This window comes from Hemitrygon akajei, chromosome 5, assembly GCF_048418815.1.
Source record: "Hemitrygon akajei chromosome 5, sHemAka1.3, whole genome shotgun sequence".
Taxonomy (NCBI): Eukaryota; Metazoa; Chordata; class Chondrichthyes; order Myliobatiformes; family Dasyatidae; genus Hemitrygon; species Hemitrygon akajei.
In genome coordinates, this window is record NC_133128.1 from 128,079,221 (window position 1) to 128,105,267 (window position 26,047).

The window sequence follows — 26,047 nt, forward strand, 5'->3', positions numbered from 1 at the left end:
TTATTTTGGGTCTAAATCCTGGAACACCCTCCCTAACAGCCCTGAATAAGTATCTTCATTAGAAACACTGTAGCCACTCAGGGCAGTTAGAGCCAGTTACATCCAGTTTTGAAAATTTTGTAATCTATAATAAGAAGGATGGACCATCCAGTCGTGTCCTTGTGAGTTCCTGTCGGAATGCAGGATACAACTGAAGGGAATAATTATTGTGGCATTCATTCATTTGGTACAGACTCTGTACTTGATTTCAAGTTTCTGCTCCCGCTTGTCTAGTTGAAGCTTCACCAACTGGGCAAGTACGGTCAGTGCCTCTCCGGAATGACATATCCTTGGGGATAATTGCAGGGGTGGGGCAGAGTTCCACAGCCCCAGCCTACAACCCGCTGAAACCGTGGTGAGCATGCTGTCGTTCTCTTCTCAAGCCTGATGTCTGCTGGGGACAGGGAGTGGGGAAACCTGCCACGTGTTACTGCGGCTCTGACGGCGGAGAAGTGCCGATAACCCTGAACGCAATGTCACACCAGAGAAAAACACGATAATGAAATCGGTAATAAGAGTTCACAGGGCTACTCAGAACCAATCCTGCATTCTCCTAAAGGCTCTCCAACTTGGTGTTAATTGTGTTTCTTTTCCCACAAATGCAGCTCGACCTGCCGAGTTTTTCAGCATTTTCTGTTTTTATTTTAGATTTCCAGCACCTGCAGTTACTTTTTTTAGATTTTTACCTGCTATTCTTTTACTGTCTCCACATAACCTGTTGGGGTTTATTTCTACTAGGCAGCTTTGCGTATCCTGCGGATGATGCTTCTCACTCTGAGTAAACATGGTGTGCCAGTTCTAAATTTATTATCATCCAATTTCCATTTTCTAAACTTGGCTTTCTGTAAAATGGGGTTGCCTGAACCACAAAACTAACAAACGCTTGTAAACCTGCCACAAAATGACATAGATGAGCCAAGGCGCTTGTTTTCAACAATAATGCCACTGTGTACACAATGTGTCCTCCTCCACGTTCTGAGAGTAAATGACTGAACTTTCGATGAGCACTCATCTCACTGAAGCATTAGAAGGTGTGTTTTTTTTTCCTCAATGAGTTCCTCATCGTTTATGTAGTGGGTAGTGTCTGGATCATGAACCATTTTGACATCAATCAGCTCTTTGATTCAGATCTCTTGTGCCTCTTCACTCCTGTTGGGATGAAATTACTTCCCTTCCTGTTCACTGGGAGATTGCTGTGTTGAATCTCATGCCCTTGCACCTAATTCTCCCAAAAGAGAAGGGGGAGGCGGCAGATCGGAGGTGATGTAAGACATTGGGAATGCCTCCTTCTTTGAAGCTATTTTTTTCCCAAACTCAATACCTCTCAGCTGTCTGAAGATCTGTTAATTATTGGTGAAGTACCACACACAGTTCTAGTCACCATGTTACAATTACATTTCCTTAAGCAGGTCACAAACCAGAGGGAAGAGATTTAAAGTAATAGGTGGAACAATTAGGGAGGAGTCGAGGAAAGGTATTTTTAACTGGAATAATGTGGGGGTCTGGACCTCACTGCCTGCAAGTTTAGTGGAGGCAAAATCTCCCTTTAGAGTTAAACAACAAGACACACAAGACGGCTGATGCTGAAACCTGCAGTAACACACCTAAAGCTGGAGGAACATGGGCAGAAGATGCTTCAGTTCAAGGCCCTTCACCTGGACTCAACACTACTTGAAGAGTGAGATGGGAAGGCCTTTGGAGCCAGTGTTGGAAGTCGGGAATAAGGGGATTAGCTCTTTCTTCTCCAGCCAATACATCCCGCAGAATACTCGGGGATTTAAGACATTTTCTGTCTGAGCCAGCAGTTGCAGCAAAGCAAAGCTGAACATCTTTTGTTTCCTCGTTGATCTCCTAGTGGGGAGGGGTGAAGCTGATACCAGGACTCCCTCCCTCTGAGTCTTAGAGCAGTCACTGAAACACCCGAGTCATCCCCATCTTCAAGGTGCTACACCTACACACATGCACAGCTGCTTCTGAATTTCCTCTCTCAGGAGTCAGTCCAACTCTAATCTTGCCTCCCTTGCCTCAGAATCCTGACAGCAAGAGTTAAAATTCATCTGGATTTGTCCCAGGATCAGTTAAATAACTTCAAGCATATGTATCTGAGCAAATCTTATTAGTCAAGTGCCCTTAAAATTTAACCCCATTGCTCCCCATTCCTCTGCAGATAATTTTGCCTCTAGTCACCAGTTCTAAATGTCTGCAGCTGTCACCTGCACATTTGGTTCCAATGGAGTCAATGGAACAGATACACAGTGGTGAGTGTGACTAGCAGCCAATACTCCCTCATCCATTCAGGACTAATGAGCAAAGGCAGGTTTCACTCCTGCAAGGTCATGCCTTGAACCTAAGCTGTCAACACACCATGTGCAAGTGTGTTATTACATTCTCATGTGGCTGCATACATTTTTTTACCGTAAACACTAACCCATTGTTCAAGTTCAAAGTTCAAAGTAAATTTAGTATTGAAGTATGTATACTGTATGTCACCAAATATTACCCTGAGATTCATTTTCTTGCAGTTATTCACGGTAGAATAAAGAAAAACAAGAATTGGATTTAAATACATGGGAATAAAGAGTAAAATTGCAGATTAGCGAAAACTTTTCCCGAGGTTGAGAGCATTTGGGATATGCTTTTTCCACAATGCCAAGGTCTGTGCACTTGCCCTTATATGAGTGAGCTTTACAAGTGGCAAAACAGGGCTTGTTAGCTCTCTGTCTCCTGACCTTATTCACTTCAGTTATAGGCGATCTGTGCCATTCCCATCACATGGGTCCATATTTTATAGTCATAGAGTCACACGGCATGGAAGCAGCCTTTCAGTTTGTCAAATTCATTGAGTACCCATTTACAATAACCTTACTTCAATCCCATTTGATTCTCCTCACATTCCCATCAATTCCCCCAAAATCTGCCAGTTAACCTACACAATATGGGAGGAATTTAACCGACCAATTTAAACTGCTTTGGGATGTTGGAGAAAATGGATCATGCAGAGAACCCACATGTTCACTGAGTGAACGTGCAAACTCCACACAGACAGTATCTGAGGTCAGGATTGAACCGAGCAGTGAGGCAACAGTTGTACTTGGTGTGCTGTTGTACTGCCAGTTATAACCTCCTAAACCCCAGAGCAGGGGAACAAAACTCATCAATCTACATGTGAAATGATTAAAGCATCTAACCTGGGCCCAATACTGATGCAATCACAAAGGCAAACCAGAGGCTGTACTTTGCAGGGAGATCGAGGGGGTTCAGTATGTCACCAATGACTCCTACCAATTAATATAGGTGTACGGGGGAGAGAATTCTAACTGGTTGTATCACAGCCTGATGTGGAGGCTCCAATACACAGGATCACAAGAGGCTGTAGAGGGTTGTAGACTTAGCCAGCACCATCATGGGCACAATCCTCCCCGACAAGGAAGCTGCCACCAAAAGGTGGTACTTGGAGAAGATAGCATCCATCAGACTTGTACGTGTTCATAAAGCTTGTTATTCCACCAAAATTCATGTACTGACAGCCTTGAATCAATTCTTGGAAAGTATATTTGTTTTCATTACAAAAATTGGTTTATTTACATTGCAGAATGATCTGCGACTCGAGGTTTAGTCAGTTGCTACCATTAGTACTGAATTGAAAATACACTTGGACTAAGATGTTAACTGTCCTGTGCTATCACCAGTGGGATCATCAGTTGATCTGCTACCTGTCTTCAGGAGTTTCGGCCCACTTATGATCAAGACTCCCTCGAGGTGGTGGGCCAGCAGTGCTAAAGCACCACCTCCCACTGATGAGTTTAACAACTTGGTATCTGCCTCTATCAGAGTTGTTGGTCACTTCCATCCAACAGATAGTCTACTTTTCAGGTATCTATGCAGCTACTGAAGAGTTTACAAAAGATGGATACACTGTCCGACTATCTACCCCTCTGGACGTACTTGGTCCACACCCACGATGATCCTGCCTCTGCTGCCTCAGCTACAGCCCTGCTGGTTGACTTGATCTCTCTTCTAGTGAAGCCAAGGTCACGCAGCCACTTCTGGAAAGTGAACGCAATAAAGCCACAGCAACCTACTTCAAATGGATAGCATGAGACCTTCCACCCTCTGTCTCTGCACTCTGATCTTAAATTCTGCATACTTGATTAACTTGTACTCATGGGCTTCATCAATGTTGTCTTCCCAGGGGACTGTGAGTTCACCAATAACCACTTCTCTACTGGTGTCAGACCATATGATTATATCTGGATGGAATGTGGTGAAAGCTATTTGCTCCGGGAAACTGCCTTTCCCATCCAGGTCGGCCTTGACAAACTAATCACTGGCTGAAGAAAGTATGCTTGATCGTGTGCTTGTGCTGTACACCCTTGACTTGGAGCCTTCTCTCACAAATGATATGCGATGTTCTGTGCAGCATGGGTCATGAGATAAATTGTGCTGCAGTACTCTCTGCTCAACAGCTTCTGTTACAACTTCGAGAACATTGTTATGTCTCCAAGTGTCATGGTCCCTTCTGGCAATCCCCCCCACCTGGCTATTTACCTCAGGAATTGGGCCTCAATCCCCTCATTTAGTTTCCAATCATTCCCAGGTTCCACTAACTACACACACCTGCTTTCCATCAGCCAATGCTGGATAAAGACCCTGTCATCACAACAAGGGGTTGCCAGTTCATTGGTCGACTCCGGTGTGAGTAACCTTGCTTCATGGTTCTTAGGACTGCCAGTTCTAAGTCTAGCATCGCTCCTGGATACCGATTCCATGCTTGGTATGTCAAGAATGCCTCCTGAGTCTGCCTCCGTGCCTGTGTCCTGCACCTGGGTGCATCCTCAGCCTTGTCCTTGCAACACCAAGTGTACATGTTGCTGGAAAGATTGACTCTGCATACACTCAAAATATGCTGAAGTGTCCCCTTCTCGCCACAAGCAGCACACCTGTCTGTCTTATCTTCACACCAGGTGCTGAGGTTGTCGGGTGTTGGGAGTAGGTCATACGTTGATCTGCATAGAAAAGAAATGCGGAGCGGTTCCATCCGCCACAGATCATTCCAAGATAGATGTCGTTGTTCAATACTTTCCCACCAGGTCCAAGCCCCTTGCTTGGCCAGGCCAGCTGTTTTAGCTAACCTCTTCTCCTCTTCTACCTCTTGTATTTCTTGTGTTACAAGCTCACGGCGCTCCTTACCTGTAGAAGATGATTGCCACTTGTGGGTTATCCATCCAAGTCCCTGGCGGCCTCGCTGGGTAGCCCCAACCATCTACTTGTGCTTCAGTCTAGATTCTGCCACATCAACTGCTGCCCGGGCTGACCACTTCCTGCCTGATCTCACATCCGGCTGGATGTTCTTGATGACAGGGTCTTTTGAGCCTCGAAGCATCAAGAATGATCTTACCTTGGCTACCTTGACCTCTTCAACAAGGGATTATACTGGGATGATAAGCTTTGTCTGGATTGCAGCATTGGTGAGGCTGCTCGGTACTCCAATCCACTTCTTCACATACTTGGTGGTCCGTTCCATTGCCTCAACGTGGGACATTGCCACTTCACAGACAGTTAGTGGCCACATTATCCGTGGCATCAGTCTGTATTGCAAGCACCACAACTTCAACTTGCCAGGCAAGCCACACTTGTCGACAGACATCAGACCTCTGCTGATCTGTTCTCTTGCCTCTTGAACCCTCTTGGTGTCTCTCAGCTCCTCTGTGTAGCATCACCCGAGGCTCTTAACCGGTTGGTCCTGAATGGATGGAATCTGCTCTCCACAAAGGGTGAAATGAAAGCCAACCAGCTTTCCTCTCCAAAGTACAAGGCTCCTTGACTTCTTGGTCTTGAGCTTCATTCTTCCCCAATCCATTAGCTCCTCGAGTCTAGATAGTACACTTCCCACTGCCTCCGTGCTAGGACCCAAAAGACTGAGATCGTCCATGAATGCTCATATTGGTGGTAACTCCCCTCTGTCATCAAGTGCGACACCTGGTCCCACTGATTCATCAGCCCTCACAATGACCTCCATGGATAACACAAAAAGGATGGGTGAAATCGCACATCCCATTAGGATTCCAACATCCAAGCTCTGCCACTGGTTGTAAACTGCCGAGTGGAAAACCTCATCCGGAAATCGTTGTAGTACTGCATAATGAAGTTTCTCACCTTAGCAGGAATCCATAGGAATTCCATCGCAAACTCAATCAGGGCATGGGGAACAGAACCATATGGATCACAACCTCAGGAAGCCCCCTCATCTACACATGGTACACATGGGTAGTGTAGGATGTGTAAATGAGGGGGCTTCCTGACCACTTCAGAGCTACCCAGCTGTTGTACTAAAAGTCTTTGGTCCTGAGGTCACCACCGTCAGAGTGTGAAAATTTCCTGCTGATACAGCGGCTAAATGCATCTACATAAATGGAGTCAAGCCGTTGTACAGAACATGTCTCAAAAATTGATCTAAAGGTCTGGATGCCAGCGTACTGTGGGAGAACCCGGGAGGGAGTGAGGGAAGGAGGGAGGAGGAGAGAGGGAGAGGGATACAGAGCAAGAGATCCAATGAAAAGAAAAGCTGAATTCTATTGAGGGTTCTGTTTGACCTGGAGTTTACAGTGATTTGGAAAGGATGGCTTTCTAACATCAATACTTATAGCAAACAGCAGGCGCTGATTCCAGAAAGGAGAAGAAAAAGAAGTGAAGCCTGATAGCCAGGCACCCATTTTTGGGGAGGGGAGGGTGAACTTTATTCTTAGTTCAAAGAGTAGCTCTGTAATTACTGTTAATTATTGGAAGTAGGATTTTTCTTTAAAATGGTACCTCTTAATCTCCAGGAGTGTTGCAGTCAGGAAGACAGGGCTGGACAGTCACCATGATTTTGATGGATTGTCAGTGGATTATCTCCTAGGGTGGTCATGAGTATACCTATGTAGGGTTTGGTCATAGCAGGGGGTATCAAGAGAAAGGGAAGGGTATCCCGGTGACAATTGTTAATACATTTACCATAATCTCTCAGCCTGAAGCAATGGTATGTCAATGTGGAATAAAGAGTTCTGGTGTGTTTTGTCAATTACTGAAAATTCTGCCTTGCAGTGGTAATTAAATTACTGGCCAATTATGAAAAGGAAGAAATACAAGCCTGTTGCTTTGATAGGGTTTGGATATTGAGCAAATTCTCTGTCAGCTGGAGACACTGTGAAATACACAGCATTGTGTGGAGCCCACTTTTGATCTGGTGACTCTGATGTCCCCTTTTCACAATCTCGCCCGTTAGTGTAAACAGTCAAACATAAAAAAAACCTTAACGGGCTTTACGTGGTGAATGTGGAGCTGATGTGTCCTTGAACTGGGGTGTCTGGAGAAAGATATCACAGCCTCAAAATAAGGGCTTGGACATTCAGGTCAGGGATATGGAGAAAGGTGGCGAGTGTTTGGAATTCTCTACCCATCGTGGCTGTGGAACCACAATCACTGAGCAAATTCAAGGCAGCAGGCAATAGATTTCTGGATAATAAGAAGCTTTGCAATGTGTGTAGGGAAAGTGACATAGAGGCTATGATCTTACAGAGGGTGAAGGGTCAAACTGCCTGCTCCTAGTCCTATTTCTTAGGTCTTTATGCATTTATGTTTCTCCTTATTTAGTTTACCACAGCTAAATGCTTGGACGCATTTAAACCACTTTTTATAATGTTGCTTACTTCGTAAATATAGTACATTCCAGTTAATTGGAAGACATCACGATCAGTACAATTAGGCAGCTGCCCCAATTCCCCAAACTTTCATGGAAGTAGTTAAAAAGGTATATTAAAAAAATACCAGCTATTGTTTATCTGAGTAACAAATTAATAATTTAGATGAAATATAGAACAAATTAGAACACTGCCAATACCACTGGTGGTTATCCAGTGAAGACAGGAAACCTGTGCAGGAGAGTATTTAAAGTGGAAAAGCCATTGTACTGGGGCAGTTCCACTCTCTTGCCCTCAACAGTCCAGGACCAGTGAAACGAGTAGATGTCACAACCGGGGTCTTCCTTGGTTGCTCTTCTGTCCCATCATGCCCTTTGCTCTCCACGAAGCATTACAGAGCTGCCTTCCTTACCGTTGGAACTCAATGAAGATCTCATCCTCCCAGACTGCTGAAGCTGACTTTGCATGCTGGGACAGGCAAACCCCTATCTGACCTGGGTATGAGGGCCAGCAGCTAATCTCAGTTGGTTCTATCCTGCCTATCAAAGCGGGGTGTGGATGCTGGTGCATGCAGACAGATACTTGGAGCCACAAGTGAGAGCTGAGTGTCGGGTGGGGATCAAAGGTGACATTCAAGAAGATTGTAAATTTTGTAGTCCCTAACTTGGTGAAGTAATGGAATCATTTCATTTTCTCTCCCGGCCACTTCTGGCATTTCCACTTCTGAATAATTGCAATCGAAGTAAGCAAAACAGTTCTGAATTAATTTACTGATTATTTCCTGTTAACTATCGGTGACAAGAATCACTGCTTTCTGAACACGAACACACACCACTGACACTATTTAAAAGCTGTTCATTATAAGGATGGTGTAGTGCCGAATGACCACATAAACACATGCAACTGATGCTAGTTGGAAACTGTTCGGCAGCAGTCTCCTGCCCCAATTAAGTGGCACATGTCCCAATAAATGAAGGGAATCCCACCTAATATCTCAATTTTGCTTTTGTTCTTTAAGAGTTGTCCCAAATAAGTGGCTGTCCAGATCACCGATGGCCTGATTAACCAGAATCCAAACTGCATGCTTGTATTTATGCAAATTTTATTCTGTATCCATACTTTAACCTCTCTTTGTTTTTTATATGATTCTTTATTCTATGCAATCGTTGAACGATCTTGTTTTGTGGTGTGTTGATCACACCCCGTCCAACACAGCACAACAAATTCCAAATACATGTAAATATAAATGGTGAATAAATTGATTCTTGATCCTTTATAGAATGTCCTTTGACCTGATTAACCATTTCCATATGAACGAAGTGTCTCATCTCTAATCCGCTACCCAGTAAATTGCCTCTGTGCTCTCACCAAATGCCGGTGTACTTCATAAAGTGTGGTACCTTGACTAGACCTAGCACTGGCTGAATCTTAAGCATCGGTTCATCTATTTTTAGTTGATTTAAAGTCATTTAAGTTATCTGAAGCTATGCACAGTTTGTACAGCTGGGGTTGGAACATATATATGACAAGTAAATTGAATCAAAGCTGAGTTTTCTTTCTAAAGGCAGGATAATATGAACCTTTCACATCTGTCAGTAGATCCTACCTGTCATGTTTTGTAGGCCCAGCTGCCTCAGTCCAAATGTTCCATCTTTCTTGTAGTTCAGCAGGATAGTTAGTGCGTATCTTTCCTCGTACAACTTCGTCCCTCGAATAATTCTCAGATTTTCCAGAGGGAGGTATTCAAACTGGTTCAGGGCAGCCAGGATATATCCAGTGACCTCGCGAATGGACTGAAGATTTAAAGAAAAACACAAGCACACAGTGAGGTTAGAAAGCCAGCAAACAGCATGCATAGCTTTTGCATACCTTAGCAACAAATGATCTTCTGGAAGAACTCAGCGAGTCAAGCAGCGTCATTTGCAGGAAAGGAACAGCTGATGCTTTGGATCGAAACCCTGTGTCAGGACTGTGGAGCTTGCACTAATGGAGAGTTCAAAAACACTTGCTGAGGATTGTGACCAACTCTGCCTGGGTGTCACCCTCCTGAAAATAGATGGTATTCAGACAGTGCTGCTCCAGCAACCTGAGTTCGAGCTTGACCTTGGTGTTGTCAACGCGGAGTTTACACATTCTCCCTGTGACCGTATGGGTTTCCTCTGAGTGTTCCAGTTTCCTCACACATTCCCAATGATGCACAGGTTGTTATAAAATCATTGATTTATACAACACGTAAACAGGACCTTTTGGCACAAGTACACCATGCCAACAAAAGGGCTTTCTTGAGACATTCCCACTTTCCTACATCTGGTCCATCCCTCTCTAAACCATTCCTTTCCATGTATTGGTTAATTCAACAGTATTCAACACAGAGCTGGACTGGCTATGAATAGAGTAGTCGGAGGGAGTTGGTAACACAGGGTTTGGGGCATTTTAGTGAACTGATCTGACTTAACTCCAGTGTCAGAATCCTTTTGCCACCGAAGTGTGTGGTCACTGTTGATGGTTTTGCCAGCAACAAAGGAAAGCATGTGTTTTGAGATCGCCATTGCTTCACTCTCAAGGACTGTACAACTAATGTTCTCAGTATTATTGATTTACTTTTCATTTATTTATTATTTGCTCAATTTGACCTCCTTCGCACACTGGATGTTTGTCACCCTTTATTATATTAGTTTTTCATAATTCTATCGTATCTCTTTATTTTCCTGCAAATGCCTGCTAGAAAACGAATCTGACATATTCTGCAAGTATTTGGACAATGGACCATTTTATAGTTTTGTCCATTCTTTCTCATTTATTTTCGTGCAGGAGAGGGGGATTTGGGGGTTGATGTTCCTGTGGTGTTTTGTGTGGGGGGAACAATCTGGGGTTTGATCTTCTGTAATTTTGTTTGTTTTTTTGCGCAGGGAGAGGGGGATTTGGAGGGTTGATAATCGTGTTGCTGTTCTTTTTCTCTTGGTTTGGTGGCTACCTGGAAAAGAAGAATCTCAGAGTTGTATACTGCATACATACCTTGACAATAAATGAACCTTTGAACTTTGAACCTTAGAACATACTTTGGTAATAAATTTACTTCAAGCTTTGTATTTTCTCAGTGCCCCTTTCTTGTTTAAAATGAAAATGTAAGCAGTTTATTAGTTTTCTTTTTTATTTCACACAACAAGGAAATGGGACTAGCTTGGATGGGCATCTTGTTTGGCAAAAGGGCCTGTTTCCGAACTGTACAACTCTACTTTTTTAAATATTTATTTTTATCTCTTATATTCTACAACTTAAAATCTGTCCAGACTTGCTGTAGTATATAAAGGATCAAAACTAATCAGTAAACCCCAAGACCTGATCCTCAATACCCCCTTCAAGTCAAGTCAAGTCAGTCATTTTTTATTGTCATTTCGACCATAACTGCTGGTACAGTACACAGTAAAAACAAGACAACGCTTTTCGGAACCATGGTGCTACATGAAACAGTACAAAAACTACACTGAACTACGTAAAAACAACACAGATTTTAAAAAACGACACTAGACTACAGACCTACCCAGGACTGCATAAAGTGCACAAAACAGTGCAGGCATTACAATAAATAATAAGCAAGACAACAGACACAGTAGAGGGCAGTAAGTTGGTGTCAGTCTAGGCTCTGGGTATTGAGGAGTCTGTGCAATTGGATCCTGGATTTCCTCACTTGCAGACCGCAGTCAGTTCAGATCAGCAAAAACATCTCCTCCAATCTTCATCAGCACAGAGGCACCACAGGGATGTGAACGTAGCCCCCTGCTCTACTTGCTTTACACCTATGACTGTGTGGCTAAGTACAGCTCCAACACCATATACAAGTTTGCTGAAGACACCACTGTTGTGGGCCGTATCAAAGATGAATCAACATACAGGAGGGAGGTTGAAAACTTGGCTGAGTGGTGTAATAACAAAGCCTCACTCAATATCAATAAACCCAAAGAAATTATTGTAGACTTCAGAAGAGGGAAAGCAGAGGTTCATGAGCCAGTAATCATCGGAGGATCAGAGGTGGAGAGGGTCAGTACATTTAAATTCCTGGGTATCACTATCTCAGTTGACCTGTCCTTGACCCATCATATGAATATAATTGCAAAGAAAGCACAACAGCACCTCTACTTCCTCAGGAGACTGCGGAGATTTGGTATGTCATCAAACCCTTAGCAAACTTCTATGGATGTGTGGTGGAAAGTGGTCTGACTGGCTGCATTATGGCCTGGAATGGAACACCAATGTCTTTGAGGGGAAAATCCTCCAAAAAGTAGTGGATTTGACCCCATATATCACAGGTAAAGCCCTCCCAACCATTCAGCACATCTACATGAAACATTGCCATAGAAAAGCAGCATCTATCATTAAAGATCCTCACCACCCAGGCCGTGCTCTTTTGTCACTGCTGCCATCACGTAGAAGGTACAGGAGCCTCAGGATTTGCACCCCAGGTTCAAGAACAGTTACTACCTCTCAACCATCAGGCTCTTGAACAAAAGGCAGACAACCACATTCATTCTATTTCTGGTGTTCCCACAAACGATTGTTTCATTTTTATATCTTGTTATTTCATGCTCTTGTTATTTATTGCTATTTACTTACATTTGCATTTGCACAGTTTGTTGTTCATCGATCAGTTACTATTGTATAGATTTGCTAGTTTTGCCTGCAGGAAAAAGAATCTCAGAGTTGTATGTTGTGAGATGCATGTACTCTGATAACAAATTTTACTTCAAACTTTGAAATGAACAGTGCCAATTCTAATCCAGCTATATGACTGCTCAGAAATGTCCACATTTACACAGTGAGCTAAAGACATTTTACTTCCGAAGGCTGATTATTGTCACACTACAGGAAAGGCGATAGCCAACTTGTGCACAGCAAGCACTCACCCACAATAATCAGAAAGTTAATACTTCACCACGGTGCTAGCCCAGGTTTTGTTGTTTGGTCACAGAATGAGATAAGCATACAGCCTACTGACATACAGTTTCGAAGGTTACCAACCACAGTTGTACACTGGGATAGAGAAGCAACCGTCTGCTGTGAATCTATGAAAACTCTATATAAAACCAAATCACTTTCTCCCCCTTTCATGCACAATTGAGTAACTATGAAAGAACAAAGAAAAATCAGAGCTACTGCCATGTCACTGCTTTCCCAAATAACAACATAAGAAATAAAGACAGGAGTTGGCTCATATCTGATTCTTTTCCTTCTCTGTTTCCCAGATCGCTTGATTCAGTCTGCAAACATCTATTGATCTCTTGACTTGAATAAGCTGATCATTGAAGGCTAAAAAGTTTGTCTGAGTCTTTAAAATGGTGAAAGGTTTAGTCAGAGTAAATAAAGGTAAACTGTTAGCTGCGGCTACAGGGTAGACAGCTTGAGAGCAGAGTTTTAAAACGAAATGCACGAGAACGGAGAGTGCCAGGAGAAAACACTTCTTTTCTAACCGGAAGGGTTGCTAGGATCTGAAAGTCGCTGACTGTTAGGTAGATGCATGCAATTTCAATAATAGGCCTTGAAAAAGGAGGGAATGAAAGAGTTTTTACAAATGTGTCAAAGGTGATCAGTGGAAGGAGCAGCAAATGCTGAATTTTAGTTTAAACAGTGACACAGTTACTGAACAAAGCAACGTACGAATCCAAGTGATAACACTGGGTTCAAAACTTACCAGGACTTGTGTAAGGATGGAACAAAGTGGTAGACCTAAATGCATGAAATGATGGACATGTCTGGCTAAACTCCCCTCCAAAAGCTGGAAAACTTAAACCCCTGATGCTGTTATAAAACTCTTTAAAGCAGAGTCCAATTACTACCAGGACTGGGTAGCAGAGGCATGACATTCTGAAACATTCTAATACTGTTTTGCAGAGGTCTCTGTGGGAATTAGTTCTATTTCTTGGGCCAGCCCAGTGAGTTTCATGATTGGTTCTGTTCTAGTGAATTCCTGCTGAAGTTTTGACAATTTGAGGGTGTAACTTTAAGTGACCAGACTAAATGCAGAGGATTACCTTTAGAGCATGTTACCCAGAATATGAAAGACAATTTCAGAAAGATTCAATACAAGTGTGTTTGGCTCCCATTAACTATTACCGCTGTCCTCAGTGAAAAGCACAAAGGATGCAGGTGCTGGAAATCTGAAACAAAAACAGAAAATGCTGGAAAGACTCAGCAAGTGTTACTTCTGGAGACTATAGGAAGGTACAAAGGGCATGTCAGAGGTAAGTTCTTTACACAGAAACTGGTGGGCGATGGCAGAGGCTGATACATTAGGGATATTTACACAACTCTTGGATAGGTATATAGACAATAGAAAAAACGTTGGGCTATGTAGGAGGGAAGGGTTAGATTGACGTTAGGAGGAGGTTAAAAAGTAGGCACAATATCACAGGCTGAAGGGTATGTACTGTATATTCTCTGTAATGTCAGAAGCCTGAACAACCCACACAACCTTTCAAATAATCTGTTCTGGAACCATATTCATTTCCTCAGTGTAGTGACATCATGACAGTTTTACATTACAATGGACTTCTTTTTCATTCTAATTGTGTTCTTTTTTGTCAATTTGTTAATACTTATGTACAATTTATGGTTTTCCTGTGAATGTTATGTTAGCTGATAATATGTGTCTGTGATGTTGCTGCAAGGAAGTTTTCATTGGAAATGTGCCTGAACGTATTTGTGCAGATGACCACAAACTCAACGTTGACATCAACCCCTTTGTCTTCTTTTGCAAATGAAGGAGAATGGCCTGTAAAATGCTGGAGTTACACTCGATGTCCTTTCCAGAAACCATCCAGATGCTGAGTTAGAGATGAGAACTCACCGCGCCTGTGCCAATGTTAACGAGACAGGGACATGAGAGCCAGAAGTGGGCTTCTACCTGCTTTTGCTGGGCTAATAGAGTGCTAATGTTATCCCAGTGCCAAATTAAAGTTGAATGTTGGAGTTCAGTTAATTGTCGTCTGCACAAGTACATACATGCACAGGTGCTCCGACAAACTTGCTTGCAGCAGTATCACAGGCATATTGCATCATATAAGTAGTATTCACGAGAAGAACATAAATTATACTCTAATTTATCAAGAAGGAACACAATTAGAACAAAGAAGAGTCCATTTTAGTGCAAAGTGTTCATAGTTTTGCTAAACTATGAGATCAGGGTTTTACCTGCTGGTTCAGGAACCAATGGTTGAAGGGAAGTAGCTGTTCTTGAACCTGGTGATATGGAGATTTCTGTACCTCCTGCCCTATTGCAGCTGCAAGAATTTAACACAACCCGGACGGTGCCGATCTTCGATGATGGATATTGCTGTTTGGAAGCAATGCCTTGGGCACACAGTGGTGGAGAGGGATACACCAGTGATGTACTGGGCTGAGTGCACCACTACGCATTGGCATTGCCCGACCAGACCATGATGCAACCAGTCAGAATACGTTTAGCATTACATCTGTAAAATTTGTGAGAGGAATTGGGATGTTCTTGATGAAACAAAATCAGGATGTACTCAATTAAACACGTTAAGACAGTTCTGGCCTGTGCTGGTGTTGGGGGATTGTGTGTGTGAGAAGATGGGAGGGAGGAAGGGGGTGTGTTTTGCTGCTGTTGTTTTGTTGGCTATTGCGTTCTGTGTTGCTCTGCCGAGCACGGTGGGCGTGCTCTGCAGGCGCCGGAATGTGTGGCAACACTTGCAGGCTGCCCCCATCATATGCTTTGGCTGTGTTGGTATGCAAGCGACACATTTCACTGTATGTTTTGACGTACGTGTGGTAAATGAATGAATCTGAACCTGAAACAGGGAGTGGCAATGGCATCAGCCCACTTAACTACTACTGAAGGCTGCTGAGCAAATAAGTGGCGGGTTATGACACACATGTTGTAAAGAACCACTCCTCATGGACTGAGTGGACTCATTTACAGGTTGCCAGGTCCTCTCCTGCCTCCCTGTGAACAGCGGTAACTCAAGGGGTCACAGGTCAAGGAGCCAGATTGCCACAATTAGTCACTTTCACAGAAGCCCTGATGTATACCAAGAACTGCTGGCAATGAGGTTTAATTCAAATAAATATACTAGGCCCTAGAATATTTACAAGGGGACAGTTCAACGGACTTACAAAAGCAGGATAGAAGCTATCCTTGAGGCTGCTGGTGTGTACTTTCAGGTTTACGGATCTTCCACCTGGAAGATAATCTGATTATCTTCAGTTTATGAGGTAGGGGAGGGTTCTCTAAATTGAATTCACCCATCCCCTCTCCCCCTGGGCAGAAGATGCAAAAGCCTGAAAGTGCGCACCACCAGGCTCATGGGCAGCTTCATTCCTGTTTTTATAAAACGATTAAACTGTGCCCTGGTACGATAAGATAGACGCTTGACCTCATAATCCACCTTGTTGTGGCCTTGAACCTTTTTGTCTTCCTGCAATGCACTTTCTCTGTAACTGTAACACTTTATTCTGCACTCATTGTTTTTCCTTGTCTTAGCTCAACGTACTGATGTGATGAAATGATTTGCATGCATGGTATGTTTCAGCCCACGCCCCAGCAGGCACCCACCAATATCTGTGTAAAACAACTTGTCTCATATATTAGCCTTAAACTTTCCCCTCTCATCTTGAGTGCATGCCCCATAATACTTGACATTTCTACTCGGTGAGAAAATTTCTGACTCTCTACCCTTTCTACGACTTCTTTTTTGCTCAGCAATATTTTTATTGGTTTTGTAAATCGAGAAAGCATAATACAAAGGAGGTTTGTGCAGTACATAACAAACGTACAAATCACATCTATGAAAGAGATGCACCCATAGTACAATCATGCTTTGGTTGCCCCCCCCCCCCCCCCCCCACCGCCCCAACCTCCCTTCTATGACTTCTATAAACATAAACTTCTATTAGGTCTCTTCTCAGTCTCTGACACTCCAAAGAAAATAACTCAAGATTGTCCAACCTCTCTCCTTATAGCTCATAGCCTTCTAATCCAGGCAGCATCACGCTGAACCTCTTCTGCACTCTTTCCAAAGCCTCTACATCCTTCATGCAATGGGGAAAATCAGACATTATAACCATGCTTTCATGGTGAAGAAGGTAATGTAATGTCGGGACCATGTAAACCTCGTCTGGCAGTGAGTTCCAGGTATCAACCATTCTCTACATAAAATCTTACCCTCAGAACACATTTTAAATGCTTCCCTCAGGTGAAACCTATACTGTCCAGTATTTGATATACTTATCATGGGGGGCAGGGGAAAGATTTTAACTACCTACCTTATCAAAAAACTTTTAGAATCTTACACGCCCACCCCACCATCTTCTGCTTATCGCTCTGTACAACAGCTCCCTTCACCTCTTTCTGCTGGCTATCTTCTCCCTGTGTTTCAGTCCATCTGAAGGGCCATGACCTGAAACGTTGACTGTCCACTTCTTGGGTCATTCTCTGATGATGGTCAGTATTGAATCAGAAGAACCAATCAAATACACAGCTGCCCATCAGCTTGAAGCCTGCAGTGGCAATGTGACAAAGGAGGAACTATCCCAGCTCTGACGTCGCTCAGTGCCCCTCGCTGTGAGTGAACGCACCACTTCTGCCTTCCCCTGACAAAGACGGAGTGCAGGTCTGCCGCTCTTCCATAGCGAAATGATAAATGGTAATTTCCAGACTTTGCACACCTGGAAATGAAGCTGTCACTTACAGTGCTAATATAAGCAACCGGTGTTATTAAACTGAGATGGCATTTTAAAGCTCATCTGTCACTCACTGTGAAATCTGGAAATTGCTCGTCTTCAGCCCAGGGACGACTTCTGTGCATTGACTATAATTGAAATGATTCAAGTGGCTTATGCCAACAAATATGGTAAATAACCAGGGCATTATTTAATGAGAAGCCCGCGGTCACTTAAAAATAGAATGTGCAGCAGAGTTTGTGTACAACAGGGAAATGGAAAGCGGAAGGCATCCTCTCTTGGCAGCAGTTGGATATTAACTGATAAAGGCAGGTCAACCAGATTGAAGGAGGTCTTGTAATATTGCAATTCTGGCATGTTGGGGGGGGGGGGGGGGGTAGAGAGATGAGGCGAGGAAGGAGTGGAGCACTCATGTTGATAGGGGGTTATTTAGTTGCCAACTGTATTAATGGCCAAAGCATGAAACAATCTCATTCTCAGCACATCCTGTGTCAATCTGAAGAAAATATTTGGCTCTTAGATGCAATCCAGAGAGTTTGGCATACTCTCTGGTTATTATTAAGGAATTACTACTGGAGGTGTCTTAGGTGAGATGTCAAACCAAAGCCCAGATCAGCTTTTTGGGAAGAGATCCTTGAAGAAAGGCCAAGAGCTCTCTCTTGCAACTGGCCCAAAAATCACCCACCAACCAACATTGCTAAAAGTGAGGATTATCTGGTCTTGGGTGTTTCTGACAAATGTCCAACAATATAGTGCTTACAAAATACGTCTTGGGCTGTCAAAAGCCTCAGAACATCCTGAGAGTAAATAATTGAGTAGTGCTGCAACAGCACTCTCTCAACTTCAGCCAAAGCAAAGAACTGATTATGACTTGAAATGGAAGGAGGGCAAACTTACACCGTTGGTGGATCGGTGACGGAGACAATCAGCAGTATTTAATTCCTGGGTGTTATAGGGTTAAGTAGCTTTGGCATGTCGTTGAACACTCTACAGATGTGCTTTTCAAAGTATCCTGACTGGTGGCATCATGGCCAGGTACACCAATTTGAATGAACGTAAGATGCTGCTGAAAGTAGTTGATTCAGCTCAGTACATCCCTCCCCATCATCATTTGGAGGTAATATCTGTCACCGAAGATCTATACCACCCAAGCTATGCCACCTTCTTGTAGCTATCATCAGGCAGAAGCCTGACGAGCCACATCACCGGCTTCAGAAAGAGTTAATTCCCTTCAACATTTTGGCCTTTGAATAACCTGCACAAAGCTAATCACTGCCTCTGTATAGCAATAATATGACACTTTCGCATTACAATGGGCTTCTTGTTGTTCCAATTGTGTTGTTGCTTGTATATAATTCTTGTCTAACTCGGATCTTTCTTGTGAATGTTGTATACCTATGGTGCTGCTACAAGTAGGTTTTTCATTGCACCTATGCATACGTTTCCTTATGCTTATGACTATGAACTTGACTTTGGCATTTGACTGCAAACACTCCAAGTGCTGAGTAGTTCCGGAGAGCCGTTTCCATTATCAGTAGGATTGGACCCAGGGGAGTGACGTTGCCACATAGGCAAGTAGTGAAGTTGGATTGTTTGTAACAAATGAATTATTCAGATTTGCACTGGTACACCTTGTAATGATCGTCAGAAGGAAATTTTAAAATGAAAACATTTGGAGGGCTCTATGGAAAGAAAACAGGAGTGGGACTTTGTGCGGATAATGGCGAGACCAGGCCTCCGTAAAGCTATCAGGGATGCTAAAAGATAACGTAAGTCCAAAATTGAGTTCCAAACCAGGGGTCAGTTGTGGCAGGGCTTACTCACGGTAATGAGCCATAGAACAAAGTCAGGCAGCATCGTCGAGGGCAGCACATCCCTTTCTGATGAGCACTCTGTGCACATTTTGAAGAGAAGGGATTTGGAATGCGACAGCCCTCAATGCACCTGTATCCACAGTCATCGCTGGAAGCAAGTAACAGTGTTCTGCAAAACAACTGGCTCCGACGGTGTTCATGTACGGTGTGTCCTTAGATTCTGGTCAGATCAGCTGGTGGGGGCAGACATTTTTAACCTCTCTCTGCTTCAGTATGAGATTCCCAGCTGCTTTAAGAAGACCATTATCATTCCAGTACTGCCCAGTGGCTCTAACTTCCACCATCTTTATGTGTTTCCAGAGGACGGTAATGCTATACATTTACTGCAGCCACCAGACAACCTCAATCCATTGCAATTCACCTACCGTCCACACAGGTCCATGGCTGACACCATCTCCCTGGCCCTACAGTCAGTCACTGGAATATCTGGACAGTAAAGGCACTTAGGATTTGTGAATATTAAGAAAATCCACATGTATGCATTTAGTGCAGGAAAGTGGCACTGATTTTATTGAATGGGAAATCAGAAATAATGGGCTGAATGGTCTCTGCCTGCTTCTTTTCCTCAGGTTGTTTAAGTACCCTCTTAAAACTGTTCACTTTGACGGAGCTCTTTGGTGACATCCCATAAATTTCCCATTTGGCTTTGTGTCAAATTTTGCTTGCCATCACTGCTGTAAAGTGATTTGGGATGTGCCTCCCTACATCGACGGTATTATATAAATGCAAGTTATTGCAGCATTCAGCAAGACGGTGATCAAGGGAGCAGCTCTGGTTCTGTGGCGGAACTCAAGGAAAGGGGCTTGGGAGAGTGAAAAAGTGAATAGCCATTTTCTCTTCCCTTTTGCTTTCGCACTGAGCCGTCTCCAGCTTGCTGGTCGTTATAAAATTCTCATTATTCACTGCCCCTGCTCCACTCAGGAAGTCGGTACCCAGAATTTAAAGCAGGCTGAAAGACTATTCAATTTTACTTGAGCGCCAAATTATTTGTCCTATCTGTCCCAGCAGTCCTCTCTCACAGAAAGGGTCAATCTGAAAGCGACACCAAGTCAAACGGTGTCTGACAAGGAAAGGAAAGGAAAATGACCTGTGGTCACAGAGAAAGAAAACCTACAGAGAATTAAAAGAAGTCGTTTAAATGGCTGCCTCATGCTTCCATCAGCGGAACACAATCAGCTTCAATCAGAAAATTTGGGTTAGGAAACACAGCACTGAAGAGCTTTTCATTTCCTCTCATGGCCACCTCACCTCCCCCTCGCACCCTGTTCGTTCCCTGAATCTCGATACTTCAGCACAGTCACATCAAATAAAAACAAGTCACACTTTGTTAGAAATCCATTCACTCATTACATGTCCCCTAGAGTGAAGAGCCTGCAGCCAATAATTTGGAGCTACTGTGAAATGAATTCTTGCCGGAAATAATTCTGTATTTACATTTTATAAACAATTTCACGCCATAAGAAAAGAAAATGCTGGAATCTTTTTCAGTACATTAGAATACATGAATTCCAGTGTGCTAAAACACACTTATTTCTGAATTTTGTGCAGGATTAATTGCTGCTCATTAAGATTTCTTGATCTGGGCACATTGAAGATAAATTGCCAGCCAAGCCTGTCTATACATAAGTAACAGCATTTTAAAGGGGCTTTATTGGGACAACCACAATTATTCTGAACCTCCTCCTGAGTTTCGAGCCCTTTCAACTGTAAACTTATCGTATATTTAGCATTTGAGTTCAAGGAGCATAATAAGGTTGTAGTTAAATGAATGAATTAAAACACTCCCATTATTTCATGATTTCCTATGAAAAGAAATTCTGTGATTTAAGATTTTATCTCACTTTCATGCAAACTCCATTGTAAAGTGCCAAAAATGGTTTCTATAGCACTGCAGTGTAGCTTAACCCAGCCGGAAAAAATCAATGTTGCCTAAAATACCATTAATCTAATGTGATGCCATATGATCAATAATGTTCCTTGTCACTGTATGAACTTACAACTTTAAAGTGAACCCTAATCACTACTTCAGTGTAATAACACAATGATCACTTTGGCCACTTTCTACTGCAATGAAATTTATTTATTTCATGGTTTTAATTGTGCTATTCCTCAAATAATTTATGCTTTTCATCTGAATGCTGTGCCTCTAATCCTGCTGCAAGTATGATTTTCATCACATCTGTGCATATGTGGACTTCCTACTAATTGAAATAAACACGACTTGAAGTTGACTTATAAATCGTAATCACAACTTTCGTAACTGTGGTTTAAGATGTTGTACCATCCCTTTAATTGGGTCTGCAAGATACCATTTATTATATAACCTGATCCCTCCAATAATCTGCTAAAGCAAAGTAACTACATACTTCAGTGCAATTCAATGGGGACAATGCTTTCTAATAATGGTGTAGCACTTCTGCCTTTAAGACAAAAGATGAAGGATTCAAACCTGAGAACAGGCAATCCTGTAAACAAGACGTGGAGGTCCAGCACTGAGTTCTAGGAGATTATTAAACAGGAGGCTCTCATGAGATCGGGGTGCATAAATGCCAATCCTCCAACCATAACCATCTACTGCAAGGTATCAGACTAAAACCCCTCCCAATACTTGGGTAGAAAAAAATGGAATGGAAGTATTTTTTAAATGTGAAAGATGGGACGGTGTTGTTCAAAGGGACCTGGATATCCTTGCACCCCAGTTAACTCAAGTCAAGTCAAGTCGAGTCAAGTCACTTATTATTGTCATTTCAACCATAACTGCTATGTACAGTACACAGTAAAAATGAGACAATGTTTTTCAGGACCATAGTGTTACATGACACAGTCCAAAAATTAGACTGAACTACGTAAAAAACAACACAGAGAGAAAAAAAAACAACTACACGAGACTAAAGACCTACCCAGGACTGCATAAAGTGCACAAAATAGTGCAGGCATTACAATAAATAATAAACAGGACAATAGGGCAGTAAGGTGTCAGTCCAGGCTCTGGGTATTGAGGAGTCTGATAGTTTGGGGGAAGAAACTGTTACATAGTCTGGTTGTGAGATCTCGAATGCTTTGATGCCTTTTCCCAGACAGCAGGAGGGAGAAGAGTTTGTATGAGGGGTGTGTAGGGTCCATCATAATGCTGTTTGCTTTGTGGATGCAGCGTGTAGTGTAAATGTCCGTGATGGCGGGAAGAGAAACCCCGATGATCTTCTCAGCTGACCTCACTATCAGGGTCTTGCGATCCGAGATGGTGTGATTTCCGAACCAGGCAATGATGCAGCTGCTCAGGATGCTCTCAATACAACCCCTGTAGAATGTGATGAGGATGGGGGGTAGGAGATGGACTTTCCTCAGCCTTCGCAGAAAGTAGGTACAGCAAGCAATTGTATGTGTATTACAGGAGGAGTTGAGTACAAGAAGTCAGGGAGTGGTACGTATTGCCAGGGGTGGTGGGAGAGGCATTTAAGAAACTCTTAGATAGACAGGTGGATGATAAAAAAAATGGAGGGCCATATAGGAGGGGAGGGTTAGGTTAATCTTCGAGTAGGTAAAAGATCAGCACAACATTGCGGGCTAACAGGCCTGGACTGAGCTGTAATGTCCTATGTTCTATGTTTTATGTTCTAAAAATTTGCACTATGTTGCCAGGATTTGAGTCATAAGGAGAGGTTAAGCAGGCTCGGGCTTCTTTCATTGGGGGATCGGAGATCTTACAGAAGTGTATAAAGTCATGAGGGGCACAGACTGGGTGAATGCGCAGGGTATCTTTCCCACGGTTGGGATATGAAGAATTACAGGGGAGAGGTTTAAGGTGAGAGGATTGAGTAGCACCCTGATGGCAGCTTTTTCCACCCAGAGGGCTGTCAGTACATCAAGAAGCAGGAGCACAATCTCAAAATAAGGGGCCAGCCATCGGGCCAGAGGTAAGAATTAAAATCTTCACCCAGAGCTGGTGAATATTTGGTTTCAGTCACTGAATTAATCAATGGATTTCTTGCTGTTGAGGGTATTAGTGGATCTGGGTTTATGTAGGAAAGTGTATTCAGGACAAAGGCTGACCATCATCACATTCAGTGGTAGAGCAGGCTCTAAAGGCTGAAAAGTCTGCTGTACTTTGATTTCTTAGATCCTTATATTCACAGAGGACATTACACCTCCCTCCACACCCCATCAACTCCATGCTTCCAAATGGCGGAATCGAATCTTTCCAAAACTTTTACCTAAACCTTTCTAAACATGTGGAAGCTTTAGAAAGAGTGCAGAGGAGATTTAACAGAATGCTGCCTGGATTAGAGAGCACGTCTCGCAAGGATAAGTTGAGCAAGCTAGGACTTTCTTCTTTCGAGCAAAGGAGGATGAAAGGTGACTTGATAGAGGTGTGGAAGGTGATTTGAGATATAGATTGAGTGGATACCAAGAGACCTTATCTCAGGGCATAAATGGCTAACATCAGGGGGCTTAAATTTAAGGTCATTGGAGGAAAGTACTGAGGTAAGTTTCTTTATACAGAGTTGTGGTGTGTGCAAAACCCTGCTAGGGGTAGTGGGAGAGGCAAATACATTACAGACATTTAAGAAGCTCTTAGATTCACATGGATGATAGAACAATGGAGGGCTACATGGGAGGGAAGAGAAAGATTGATCTTAGAGTATTTTATTTAGAGACACAGCATGGTGTAGGCCTTTCCAGCCCATTGAGCTGCCCTAGCCAGCAACCCTTGACTACCCTAATTCAACCCAAACCTAATCACGGGACAATTTCCAATGACCAATTAACCTAACGGAAATGTCTTTGGACTGTGGGAAGAAACCGGAACACCCAAGGAAAACTCATGCATTCCATGGGGAGGAGACGCAGAATCCTTACAGAGGACCCTGGAATTGAACTGTGATCTTCGACGCCCTCAGCAGTAACAGCATCGCAGTAACTGCTGTGCTACTGAGGTGCCCAGGTTAAAGTTTCAGAACAACATCATGGGCCAAAGGGTCCATGTACAAAGGGTACTGTCCTCCAATGTCTATATTCTGTATTTTGTCCCTTACATAAAGTTGACTTTGCAATTGGTAAATGGTAATTGTTTACTATTGCCACATGTACCAAGATACAATAAGATTTGTTTTGCTTGCCATCATTCCAAACATAAATACGCTCTGGTGTGCAAAGGGAAAAGCAGTCACATTATGTAAAACATAGTGTTATAGTCACAGGGATAGTGCATTGAAGGTAGACAGTGTAGGTACAAGGTCACTGTGAGGAAAGACTGAGTCAAGGGATCTATCTAAGAGCCTTATAACAGCAGGATAACAGCTGTCCTTGATCCTGCTGACTCCACCATGGACCATCCCAAGCCTGGCTGAGAAAGGAGGAGGATTGGGCATGGGGCTAGCAACCCAATACTGTACAAGACCCAGAACTACAGAAACACCAACAGAAGCTCCAAAGACCTCATCCCTAGGAGGATCTAAAAGAAGATGGGCTACACCTGGGGACAACCTGAAAGACTGGCCCAGGACAAAGGACTCTGGTAAACTGCTGTTGACAGCCCAGGCCAGGGGGATGGGCTTAGGTAAAATAAGCCTGTTGATATGGATCTCAAGCTATGCACATCTACCCTGTTGGAAGGGGGAGAATCCTTGACTATATTAGCTGCTTTCCAAAGAGAGCAGGATGTACAGGCAGAGTCAAAAGTCTCTGGAGAGGAGGCTGTTTGCCTACAAAACAGGTAACTAAGATCCTTAACGAAATAGCTCTGCCGTGTGTTTCATTCTGTACAAATGCTGTCGGTCCTCTAACTACCATTATAAATGACATAACTCATTCTGGCGACAGAATCCAAACTTAGTCAAAATCTACTGTATACACTTCCTTGTTAGCCTGGGATAAACCTACATTCTTGCCCTTGACAGTCCCTCTTCTGGTTCAACACCTGCTTCTTACTCCTACTGTTTTCTAGTGAAGGAGCACGAAGACATATTTCACCCTTGCAATAACAGCTGCAATCTTATCTCCAGGTGAAGAAGAACAGTTTGCAAATAATGCTGAAGAATATTTAAGAAAGAATATTTAAAGAATATTGCAAATATTTAAGGAAACCCCCAAGGCACTCTACAAGTATGGGAAGAGCAAGAGGAAGAGCCATGTGAGAATAGGACCAATCGGGTGTGATAGAGGAAAGGTGTGCATGGAGTCAGAGGAAGTAACAGAGGTACTTAATGAATACTTTGCTTCAGTATTCACCAAGGAAAAAGACCTTGGCAATTGTGGGGATGACTTACAGCAGACTGAAACGCTTGACCATCTGGGCATTACGAAAGAGGATGTGCTGGAGCTTGTGAAAGGCATTAAGTTAGATCAGTCACTGGGATCAGATGAGATGTACCCCAGGCTGTGTGAAGCAGGGGAGGAGATTGCTGCGCCTCTTGAGATGATCTTTGCATCATCAATAGGGACGGGAGAAGTATTGGAGGATTGGAGGGTTGCAGCTGTTGTTTCTTTATTCAAGAAAGGGAGTAGAGATAACCCGGAAATTATAGACCAGTGAGTCTGACTTCAGTGGTGGGCAATTTGTTGGACAAGAACCTGAGAGGCAGGATTTATGAGATTTGGGGATACATAATCTGATTAGGGATAGTCAGCATGGCTTTGTCAAGGGCAGGTCGTGCCTTATGAGCCTGATTGAATTCTTTTAGGAGATAACAAAACACACAGATGAAGGTAGAGCAGTGGATGTAGTGTATATGGATTTCAGTAAGGCATTTAATAAGCTTT

At 43.1% G+C, this 26,047-nt stretch overlaps 1 protein-coding gene across 7 annotated transcripts in view; it reads right to left on the bottom strand.

Annotated features, from left to right (window-relative positions):
* LOC140728164 (receptor tyrosine-protein kinase erbB-4-like) overlaps positions 1-26,047 on the bottom strand; it is a 943,636-nt gene that overhangs the window by 520,836 nt on the left and 396,753 nt on the right. For all 7 annotated transcript variants that reach the window (XM_073046453.1, XM_073046457.1, XM_073046456.1 and 4 more), the window contains exon 3: positions 9,325-9,511. In XM_073046453.1, coding sequence (XP_072902554.1) covers positions 9,325-9,511 — 187 coding nt within the window. The remainder of the gene's footprint in view (positions 1-9,324; positions 9,512-26,047) is intronic.